The sequence below is a fragment of the Octodon degus genome, unplaced genomic scaffold (assembly GCF_000260255.1).
Source record: "Octodon degus isolate 3935 unplaced genomic scaffold, OctDeg1.0 scaffold00017, whole genome shotgun sequence".
NCBI classification, from domain to species: domain Eukaryota; kingdom Metazoa; phylum Chordata; class Mammalia; order Rodentia; family Octodontidae; genus Octodon; species Octodon degus.
The window spans coordinates 19,187,993-19,200,140 of record NW_004524593.1 but is presented as its reverse complement, the minus strand read 5'-3'; the positions used below and the strand labels follow the sequence as shown (position 1 = coordinate 19,200,140).

Below are 12,148 nucleotides of genomic sequence, written 5' to 3'. Positions count from 1 at the left end.
TAAACCTCTGCCTTTGTCTCCGACCCATAACCTGCATTCCCATCCAACAGTTCAGCTTGGTAAACATTTTCTGAGGGTTAATTATGCTGTGCCAGACACTCCTGAGCAGCACCGATGCCTTACAAGATTATTACCACATGGAGGTATCCTAACGTCATCACAAACGCAAAGATCTCACACCATCTTTGTGTATCAGTGTGTATCTTTTTAAGAATGTTTCTTATAAACATCTTGTTTTTGTGATCATTGTAACTGTTAATGTTAATTAGTTTAGCTGGGATAAAAATGCAGCTATCTCAGGATGATAGGAAATGAAGAGGTAATTTCTCACCATCATGACTGCTGAGCACTGGTTCCTAAAAGCTGTTCCACTGCGTGGCTCCTCCTCTAAGTGCCAAGGCTGAGGGGACAGCCCATAAGCCAAGCGTGACAGGGAAAGAGGGGGAAAGCCCCTTAAAGATCCAATATGGGGTGGCAAATCTCCCACCAGTGTACAACAGGTGACCTCAACAAAAACCAATGGGATGGAGATGAATCACCTTCTGAGAGGAAGAGGAGAGGAGATGAATAATTTTGAATGAGAATATAATACATCTGGGCACACAGAAGCACACTTGCAGCACCTCAAGGACATCCAGAGAAGATAGCTGTTATGGGGCAGGTGTGTGTGTGTGTGTGTGTGTGTGTGTGTGTGTGTGTGTAGTTCCATGGATTGGGCCCTTGCAGCCTTGGGCATATCTTAGTCCCCCTGAGCCTCCAAAAACAATACTAGGAACCTAGGGGAGTTGAATTTCCAATAACAAATTCAACATTCAGGAAGTCATTCCTTCAAAATTCGAGGAAATTCTTTTATAAGGGTTGCATGTGACCCTTTAACAACCTTCTGCTACTCTCTGATCTCCTTGTGAGGCCTTCTATTTCTCACTATGCCACTCCTCTGGGTTGCAAGCTTCATCTGTTCTGTCCCTCCTGAGGCTCCACTCCAGCATCATCTCCTTGCTCTTTGGAGCACATCCAGCTCCCCATCTCAGCATACGTTATCCTTGCCTCTGCTCTGCGTGTGTGTGTGTGTGTGTGTGTGTGTGTGTGTGTGAATGGCAGGAAAAGACCTTCAGAAGTTGACTTTTCAAATTAGTTTATGTAATAGAGGCTCTACTCACTTTGCTGAAAATTCAAAAGCTATAGAAGAGCTTACAGTGGAAAGTCTCCTTCATACCCTTATTCCTGGAGTACTTGATCAGCTTCCCTGCAGGCAATTAATGTCGTCAGGTGTGTGTATGTGTGCATGCAAGTGTGTATGTGTCTGTGCACATGAGTGTGTATGTGTGTGAGTGTTCCTTTCCAAGATCTTTGCAGAGAAAAGCAAATTCAATGAGTGGCTTTCAAACCCTGCTGTAGCAGCCAAGGTGACAATAGCAGTCACAGAAAAAGAATCCAAGTAGTTGCATTTCTTTAGCTTCCTGAATAGGTTCACCTTTTATTTGACATATAGGGATAAAAATTCTGCTAAAATTTTTGTTAAGAGTATTCTGTGGTCCAATAAGATGTGAGGTGGATACAGGCAACTTCTGGTTACTTGGCAACTACCTGTGCGGGTGGAGCACATCGCGGAGGGCTGAGCTACTTGTCTTGAGCTTATTACATCATGGTTTCTACCTGCTCTGTGCAGCTTGGGGAAGACCGTGAATGACAGTCAAGTCACAGGATGATGATGGAAGCAGTGACCATCGAGGATGTGGCTATCAACTTTACTTTGGAGGAATGGCATTTGCTGAATATATCCCAAAAGAAGCTCTACAGAGATGTGATGTTAGAAACATTTAAGAACATGGCTGCTATAGAACAATCCTGGAGTGACAAGGAAATTGAAAAAGAGAGCAAGTACTGGAGAAGAAACATCAGAAGTGAAATTGTTGAGATATGCTACCAATATAAATTATGGAAAACCAGATAGAGGAATGTTTCTTGGACTCCAGACCCTAAGGTTAACCTGAAGACACTTGACACTCAACCAGCTGAAAACATTGCTTCTGTAAACTCCCTGACTGGTCATGCATCAGCAGATGTGCCCAGCAGAGCTCACAGTGAACTCAAATTGTATGAGTATCATGTATTTGATGGGAAATCTTCTACAAGTAATGAACATGGGGAAACCTGCTCTGATTTCCAGTCCCTTCAGAAGCATGCACCAACCAGCCTTGGAAGGAAACTCAACAAATATAAGCAATATGGGAAATCCTACTCTAATTGCAATAAAGGAACTCATATTGGAGAGAAGCCCTTTGGATCTAAAGAAGAAGCTAAAGCCAATGTTGAGAAACAGGGTGGAAAATCTTTGACTGGTAACCGCCATTATAAAATGCATGAAAGAACCACACCAAGGAGAGACTCTGTGTATGTAAGCAGTGTGGGAAGACTTTTAAAACAAACAATAGTTATAAAGCACATGAAAGAATTCACACTGGGAGAAACCCTTTGTATGTAAGCATTGTGGGAAAGCCTTCATCCAAAAGTATCATTGTCAAAGACATGAATGTATTCACATTGCAGGGAAACCCTATGTGTGTAAGCACTATGGGAAAGCTTTGAACACTCGTAAATATTGTCAGATGCATGAGAGAATTCACACTGGGGAGAAACCTTATGTGTGTAAGCACTGTGGGAAAGCCTTCACAAATAAAGGCAGTTGTAAACCACATGAAAGAACACACACAGGGGAAAAATCTTATACATGTAAGCAGTGTGGAAAAAAAATTCACAACTAATTATTGTTGTCGACTTCATTAAAAAGCTCACAATCAGGAGGGACGCTATGTGTGTAAGCAATATGGAAGAGCTTTCATTGGTAATAGCATGTGTGAGCTACATGAGTGATCACACAGTGGAGAGAAGTCCTATGTATGTGAACAGTATGGGAAAGGTTTTATCTCCTGTAAAGGTTATGAAAAAAATCACTCATTTTTTGGGGGGAAACCTTATGTATGTAAAGAGTGCAGAAAAGCATTTGCGAGTCAAAGTTATTGTAAAACCCATGAAAGAGCACACACTGAGGAGACTGAGGAGAAACGTTGTTTGTAAGAAAGGTGGGAAATCCTTCACCTCTCACAGTTTGCTTAAAACACATGAAAAATCCACAGTGGAGAGAAACCTCATGTTTGTAAGCATTGTGGGAAAGCTTTCAGGCAATTCATTCAGTGTCAAATACATGAAAGAATTCAGACTAGGGAGAACCTACATATGTGGGCAATGTGGGAAAGCCTTACCTTCTACTGGGTCATTTGATAGACACAAAATGAGTCACACTGGAGAGAGACCGTATGAATGTAAGCAATGTGGGAAAGCACTTCCTTATCATAGTTTATTCAGTAAACATAAAAGAAGGCACATTTGGTAGAAATCCTATGAGTGTAAGCAATGATTGACACCTATCTCCAGTCACAGTGATTTTCAAAGACATAAACACATACTCAACTTCTGGAAATCTTATATGTGTAAGTCATGAGTAAAATATTTCACCATTTAAAAAAAGAGTATTTTGCTATTAAATTTTAAAATTACTGCCTTATACCATTTATTTTATAATGTTATCACATACTATTCTGCATTATTATTGTATGTAGCTATTAGACAAAAAAATTATACAGATAAATTTGGAAAATAATGGCTTAAGTATAATTGCTATAGGATAGTAAATGCAACAGTGTATGTTAATGTGTGCAGTGGGATCATGAATGGAGATTCTGACAGTATCTTCAACCGTGTCCCACTCCCTAGGGCAAGTAATAGTAGGTCCCATCATACACATTGGCTTCCAGAGGATTATGTGTGACTACCCATCCTTACCTTTATTTTATGAAAACTTGACTTCTAAGAGATTATTCAAGGTGTGGGAGCTAGGAGTGGGTAAAAGGAAAAATGTAAGTAGAGAGATGAAAAGAGAAGCAAGAGTTCATATTACTGGGAGAGAACTTGGGCTTAACCTTTGGAAATAAAGAGATGCAGTATTAAGCTCCTAGGAGGTGGCTGGTACCCTGCAACAACTTTGGTGGCAGTGATGGAGACAGACCTGGATGCCAAGAATTGGGAATACCAGCACTGGTCCAGTCCCAGTGCTTTGACATGGCCCACAAGCCTGGAAGAGTGAACCTGGCAGGATCAAAGATATGGCTGCAGACAGCAGGGATATTTCAGTAAAGGCTGTAGAAGATAGAAATCTCTGATATGTTCTCATTACTTAAGTCCTATAAGATCTCTGAATATCTAAAAGAAGGAAAATCTTGAATAATGATTGAGACTGACTCGCCTACCTGCTCATATAGAGTTCTGTGAATCAAATCAAATTGAGTTTGAGTTTGTCTTCACCTATCACTGTGTGTCCCAAGAGAAGTAATCAGAGCATAAGTGTCTTTATCTATAAAATAGTGATGATATTCATAGGCTTGGAATAAGACTATACAGTTGATAAGTACATTTCATTTTGTGTGCTAGGCACTGTTTATGTAATAGTGCTAAAAATAAACAAAACAGACCAATTATCAAGAAATTGAAAGCTAAGCAGATATAAAAACTATGAAAAAATGAATTGAGGCCAAGCTCCATATGTTGACCTTTACCCAAACAATCAAAAGATAAAATTAGATGACCGGCTGATCATCCAGAGGGATACTCTTGATCAAACCTGACTGAAAGAATAATGTAACAAAACGAATTTTCTTACATGCCTTATTATTAAAATTGATAACATTTTTTTCTAGCAGCCCTAGTGTCATTAGAATAAATACAGACTTCCAAGTTAACTACTGCCTGGTCGCCTTCCGCACACCTGAGCTTAGAGGAGAGGTTCCCCTGGGCTCTCAGTTTTGTGGGTGCATGCCATGGCTGGCTGGCTCCGAGGCTGAAGCAGCATGGCAGAATGGGACGGTGAAGCGAAGCCGCTCCCATGCAGGCGGACAGTAAGCAGAAAGAAGCGTGGGCCCAGGATGGCAATGGCCCTGCCAAGTCACACCCCTCGTGATCCACCCCTTCTACGCAGGCTCTGCACCTGAGTGTGAGACTTCTGGGGGACACTTTTGATATCACATTCCATGTCTGCTCCTCGGATGCCTCATGTTCATCAATTATGCAAAACTTCATTCAGCACATTTCTAAGAGCTGTCAGAGTCTTAGCGGCACCAGCATTGCTGCAAAGTTCCCGTTCAAAATCTCATCTGAGACAGAGCAAACTCTTAGCTATAAGTCTATGCACACAATAGCAAACAGTAATTGTTCCAATTTCAAAAAGAAGGAATAAGGGGTTAGGTAGAAAAGAGATGGATCAAAGCAAGACCGAAACCCAGGAGGACAGACAGTAACTCCTGCAGCTCCATGCCAGCACTGGGGCAGGTTGTGGCGAGACTTGAGCACGGCAGCTTTGGACAGCCGTGCCCTGTGGCAGTGTCATTGTGGGTCACATGGCCTCGCTTTGGGTTGGCTCTGGGCACTGTCTGCACTTTCCTTCACCAGAGCTTCTGCACTCCTGGCACCTCCGACTTGCTGGGGTCTCCATGTGCTTTCGCCTTCACTCTTGCAGCTCTGCTCTTCAATCTTTGTGCCTGCAGCTCCATGCTTCAAGAGCTGTTTGTGTACACCAAACCTGTCATATACTTTTTGCTTGAATTTTGAGGCTTTGTACTGAAAACTGGATGGAAACCTCCACAGCCACCATTACCCTTGTATTCTGCACGTCTACAAGACCACCTGTGCATGGCTAGTGCTAAGGCCAGCCACCAGCTTGCACAACAGCCAAGCCCCCTTTAACTATAGCTGCAGAGGTCTCTGAGTGCCTGATGGCTGAGCGCAGCGACATGAATCCCAGAGAACCAGTTCCCGACATGCTACTGCTGGAACAGAGTTCCCTTGGGTTGTCTTAGGGAAACAAAGTCTTGAAAAGAAAATTCTCTTTACTCTTTTATATCTTTGAGTCTCAGAAGGGTAGTATTTGACTTCTTTTTAGTGCTAATCTTTTCAGTGACCACACTCTCTTTTGCTCCAAGTTTATAAGCCTGCTTCCTCTTTGTGCAAGCTTCACATCATTCAGTTCTGCTTTTGTTCCTGGTTCTCACCATAAAACTGGTTGACAGCAACCAATAGTACCAGCGCCACAACCTGAAGACTACACTGCCTTGAAATTTCCACCATCGTGTTTCTTAGTCTGTTGCCCTTCCTCTCAGTCTCCTACAAAGTTTCTGGTCCTACACAAAATAAAGACAAATTTTTGCTAGAGCACAACACATATGGCACCTAGAGCAACTACAAATCCTTGCTCCCATCTGAAACATCCTACGCCTGGTCACTATGGTCTGCATTCTCATCAGCATTTTAGATGATCTCTGACCAGTGTCATGCATCAAGCACTGATCACAGTGCTGTACAGCTTTACTAGTCTGCAGCTTCAAATCTTCCCAAGGAACTCCCTCAAACCAGTTCCCAGAGATACTAAGCCACGCGGTCAAGTACAGTCCCAGCGGCTACCCACTCTTGTTCCCAATTTCCTGTACTAGTTACCTTATCCCTGGGACAAAGCAGCCAACATCTGTAACTTAAAGGACCAGAGGTTTGTTGAGGTTCACAGCTGGAGTGAGTTTAGTCTGTGGCATGCTGGCTCAAAGGCCAAGATGGCATAGCAGATGGTGCATGCAAATGTGGGAATCTCTGAGTATCAAAGCTACTAATGACAGTGATTGAATATTATACATTGAATAAAAAGAAAGGTTGAAAGGAGGGAAGAGGGATGGGAAGAAAAAAATTAAGATGGATTATGTTCAGGTGCAAATTACCTGTAATGAACCTGATCACCATGTATGGCAAATAAGTACTAATGAAAATTTAATAAATAGGAATCTATAAGTTCAAATTGATATAAATAAATGGATACATAAATAAGTGGGACTGAAGTAAAAACTCTTACAATAGAATGCTAGGAATTAAGCACATAAGAAATTGTGGGGCTAAAAAATTACTCTTTGATAAATATAATAATGATTAATTTAGGCAAAAATCACTATTGCTTGGCCAGGTATAGTGGCACATGCCTGTAACCTCAGCCAGCACTCAGGAGGCTGAGACAGGAAGATCACTGTGAGTTCAAGGCCAGCCTGGGCTACATAGTGAGACCCTGTCTTAAGAAAAAAGAAAAATCACTATTGCTCGCTAAACTAAGTACACCAAAGTTTGATGTAAAAGACTATATATACACTGTGTTTAGATAACTTTTGTTTCACAAGAGAAAAATAGCAAGCTTAAGATGTGGAAACTCCAGATCTACTACTTTAAATAACCAAAGTTAGTGCAAGCAATTATTGGCCAAAATGAGATTTGGGCTCCCTAAAATGGTGCTCTAAGATATATTCCTGCTAAAAATGAAAAGCCACAAAGCAGAAAGACAAAAGAAAAGGAAAAGAGTAAGAAAACTGGAGTCTGGAAAACTGTATTAAGCATCACAATAGAAATCTGATGTAGTGGCCATGCAGGTAGCTCAGTGGAACAAGTGCCTGCTTGGCAAACACAAGGTCCTGAGTTCAATCCCTGGTACCACAAAAAAAAAAAAAAAAAAAAAAACAAGAACAAGAGAAAAAAAGAAATCTGATATAATAGAAGCACTATATATGACTGTAGCTTTCCATTTTGGAGGATACAATGGGTCCACATAAAGAATTAAATTCTCCATTAAGTATAATATTTAAGTTCAGAGAGACATAGGGTGCCCATCCATTTTAGCCCACACACTATTTACTTCTCTGTATGTTTATGTGAACAGTAAGGGTGGGCTGCACGTACACCAGATGAAAAGGAATCTCCAGGACTCACATATTCAGGATAAAGGTAAAATACCACCAGCATCCAGGCAAGCACAACCCCTGAGCAACCTTGTCCTGGGAACTGATAGTTTCCTTTTTCTCCCAGTTTTTCCTTTCCAAAATGTGAAACAGAAAGAGAAACAGAGGCACTTGACTTCGGAGTCAAAGCTAGGTTTTGCAACAACATTTACCCAAAATCAAGAGGAAAAGCGGTAAGACATGACTGCGCCACCGACAAGTGATAGGTAGGTAAGCTTCTCTTCCAGCCTCTGCAGGAGAGCGGAGCATCAGCAGCGGCCATGGCGCAGGCGCTCATTCTGTGCACGTAACTGAGCATTAGTTCAACGCAGAGCAGGCACCATAGGAAAATTCAACAAGAATGAGGCCCAGGATGTCCTGCTGGAGCTTTACCAAAAGATGTTGTGATTATCACAGAATGACCATAAATTCAAAAAAATGTATAACAATTGTAGGGCGCCCATGTAGACAAAACATGGTTCAGTGTGTTTATGGACAAGTGTATGAGGCATGGTCCTGCAGCCCACCATTAGAATACCTCTTCATGAGTATCATGGTGCACATATGTGCTAAATTATCTATGAAAAATGCAAATAGAATGTGCTTACTTAATAATAACTAGAACAAAGACACCACATAATCATTTTGCTTTCCAATGGTATTAACAGCAAATACTCTCATGATATATCTATAAATACATATAATTTTCAAAGAAATCATTTAGAACTATCAGTCATTCATTCATTTAGGTCTTATTTACATCTATAAAGCCAAATTTTGTGGAAAGTCCTGAAGCGATTATGAAAAGTGTGCAATGTTTGCTTCTAGCACTTCAGCGTCCTTATGAGGATAGTTACTGATGATGTGATGAGCTTTGTGCCACACTCAGAAGTGGTGACCCAAGGACAGGCACAGTCTTGCTCCTCAAAGCCCAGGGTGTCTAGCAAGTACAGACAGACAATCACCAGCACACAGGCAATATAATTGTTGATGCTGTCAGAGGTCCTTTAAACAAAAGTAAAATACCTGGGGTAGGTGTGGGCAAGCAAGTCCATCAAGTGTTGGTGGAAAAGGCTGGGAAGCTTCTCATGGCTCCTTAGCAAAAATTAAACCAAATGTTGTCCCTATACAAACACTTATCACCAGCAATCCCCATACTGCATGTGGACACAACTGAAGCTAATACGGTGCACATCGAAGGGCTCAAATGGCGCATGTAAGTCTAATACTCACCTCCACGGTAAGCTGATAGTGTTTTCTGCTTAAGTAACCTCTCCACCATTTTTGAATAATTATTGCTACTCTGTGTAAATGCCTAGGATAAAAAACGTATGTTAGTACATTCATTGAAACAGGAGTGTCTTTTTATTCTTTTATTTTTCTTTCATCCATATTGGAAATTGAACTCAGTTCAATCTGCTAGGCAAGCGCTCTAACACTAAGTTACATTCCCAGCTCCTTTCATCATTATTATTATTATGATGATGATGATTATTATTATTCTGAGACAAAGTCTAAGTGTCCTGGCTGGGCTTGAACTTGTGAACCTCTTGCCTCAGCCTCCAGAGTAGCAAGAATTGCAGACCAGAGTCACCATGCCTTGCTCAGGAATGTTCCTGAACGCTCTGTTTAGCATATAGTCTCCTATAGTTCAAGATAGCAAACTCAAAGATAAATTTATCAATATGTTTAAAGAGCCAGAAGCTATCATTTTGACATAGATATATGTTTTCCAGAAGTACTAAAAAGGGTGTAAGTAACTATTCATTATTTCTTTTTGGCTTACAATGAAAGAATAATTTCAATTAGTCTGCATCCATCACTTACTATTAAAATGTTTTTGTTTTGCTTTGTATTGTATTTTGGCCTCAAACTTGTAGTGATCCTCATGCTTCAGCCTCCCCAGCTCTGAGATTACATGTGTGTATCGCCGTTCCTATCTTAAAAATATGTTCAAAGGTCGCTATGACTTGTGTTATTGTCCTAACATTCAATATTATGATTGATGCAAATTCTAAAAAGGACTCAGAACGAGCTCTTGAGGTCAGGAAATAAGCCCCTTCTTTACCGCTACCTTGCAGTCCTTCATGCGCTGAACCAACATCACGTTAGTCTGCTCACTTAGCAATGCCTTTCCTGCCATGCTCCTACCTTACACAGCGGCCAGAAGCAGGCCTCCTCGCACACTTGACCTTCTCCTGGCTCGCTTCCGTGGCACAGTGCAGGGAAGCGCCATAAATGCAACCCTCTGTGTGCTCTAAATCATCACGCACTGGGCCTGTCCTTCCCTCTTCCTTATCCTGGAATATCTTCTTTTCAGAATTCAAAGGAGTGTGAGAGAATGTTTGGACTAAGGAAAAAGAAGGATGAATCAAGAGAGAAAAAGGTCTTGGTCTTCTGGCACAATCTGAATGGCATCGCTTGGCCATCAGCCACTCAGCCCTGCCACCATGTCACCGGATGGGAAGGGCTCCTCTGGCCTGTCCTACCATGGCTGAACTTACGGCCCTAAATGAGAACGCAGTTACTCAATACCACCTATAGAACTTAGGAAAAAGATCTGATCAAGTAATTCTATCTGTACTTTTAAGAATTATTAAAAGAGGAGATATGAGGACCAGCCTGGTAGCTCAGCACCCGCTTAGGCAGAATGCAGCGGGTGGGGTTCGATCCCGCTGGCCCTACCCCTGCAGCGCTGAGATGGCAATTGAGACTGGGCATGATGTGGCGCCTGTAATCCCAGGACTTGGGAGGCTGAAAACAGGAGACCAGTATGAGTCAAATCTGTGTAGTGAGACCCTGTATCCCCTGTACCAAATGCATAAAAAAGTAGAGCTATGATAAATATTTGGTAAGAAAAATCAGATTTACTGTGTATTTCCTTTAAAGCCAATTTAATCTCATACCTTCTTCATGAGTAAAATAAAAGATTACTTGAAATAATCACACGAATAAATTACATTTTCTGAGAAAAGCATTTTTGTGGTAAATCACTATACCTGATATATGCCCGGACTTGACAGCCCCTAAACCAGCTTTGGATTTTAACTGCTGCACGATTCTCCTTTTTTCTAAATGCATCCACAGCACTAAAAAACAAGAAGTTTTAAAAAAGCATTTTATGAGTAACTTTGAGTAATACAATCCTAAAGCAAGTCACCCTGTGCAACTTAATTTGTCCTTTCTTCCAAAAATGATAATTATAAATTTAAATGTCATTTAAATAAAATTACAATAAATAAAAAACATTTCAAAAATAATGAGCTGTGTTCTAAGAATTAACCTTTCTCTGAGAAACGATGTGCTTTCAACAGCTTTACTTTTTCCATTTTTATAATCGCCTATTTTGCAACTAATTAATTTAACAGTGAGTTTTATTAGGAAATAAAAAACAAATGTGTTATTATATCATTATTTCAAAAACATAATTATTTGAATTTACTGTTTAGCTGCCGCTCCGCATGTCTCGCGCAGGCCTGAGCTGCCTTCCTACCTAACTCATTCGTCAGTGTAAGTTGCACGCCTCTGTGTGAAGCAGCTACCGCTGACCGCCTGCGCCAGCCGCTCTCTGAGGCCATGCAGGGCACGGCAGGGAAGTGCCACGGGGCTCAGGAGACTGGAAACCCACCTTTAGCTTGTGTTGAGCTGCCAAAGGGCGCGCTCCGCTGTCACCGCCGGCCCGCGAGCATTTCTCAGTTAGTAGAGCAGTACTGCTCTTTATCGCCTGGATCTAGAGGGGCCCCTAAATCTTCAATGTCCAGAAGGGGGGCTTCCGCGAGGACAGCGGACCACCAGGGCACTGTGCTCATCACCAGCTTGGTCCACTGCCCAGGCTTGCCTTTGGGGTGGGGCACGGCTAGGGTGGGGCCACCAGAGGCGTGGCCTGAACACTGCCTCTGGCTCCTGTCCCTTTGACCTTCGCTTCCCACATGACAGTTGTGAGCTGCTCTCCTGTGCCCAGGCCCTTGTGCTACATGACCTGCAGCCTGAAGACTGAGCTGGGCGCCCGCATCTGCTCTTTTTTCAGTTGTGGGCCTCAGGCACTGCGTCCCTGCAGCAGGGAAGTGGCTTAGACCCTGCTGCTGCAGTGGACCCTTGAGCCACCATGGACCACAGACCAGGAGTGTGTCTCCGGACTGAAGGATGGCAACTGTTGAGCACTTGGCTTCCTGAATGAGTCAAGGCTAGCTGCGCAAGCGCTCACTTGCTCGAATTTCCCTCAGAATAAGCTTTTCTTGGAAACGTTACTGTGCTTTTTATGTTCATTATTACACTGAACATGTTTGTTTCATATG

At 42.0% G+C, this 12,148-nt stretch overlaps 1 protein-coding gene across 1 annotated transcript in view; it reads right to left on the bottom strand.

Moving 5' to 3' along the window:
• The window catches only part of Spata17 (spermatogenesis associated 17), a 214,324-nt gene that overhangs the window by 183,217 nt on the left and 18,959 nt on the right, over nucleotides 1-12,148 (bottom strand). Inside the window, exons 2-3 of the mRNA XM_023710307.1 lie at nucleotides 10,853-10,942; nucleotides 9,087-9,168 (exon numbers count right to left, since the gene is read on the bottom strand). Of these exons, the coding sequence (XP_023566075.1) occupies nucleotides 9,087-9,168; nucleotides 10,853-10,942 (172 nt within the window). The remainder of the gene's footprint in view (nucleotides 1-9,086; nucleotides 9,169-10,852; nucleotides 10,943-12,148) is intronic.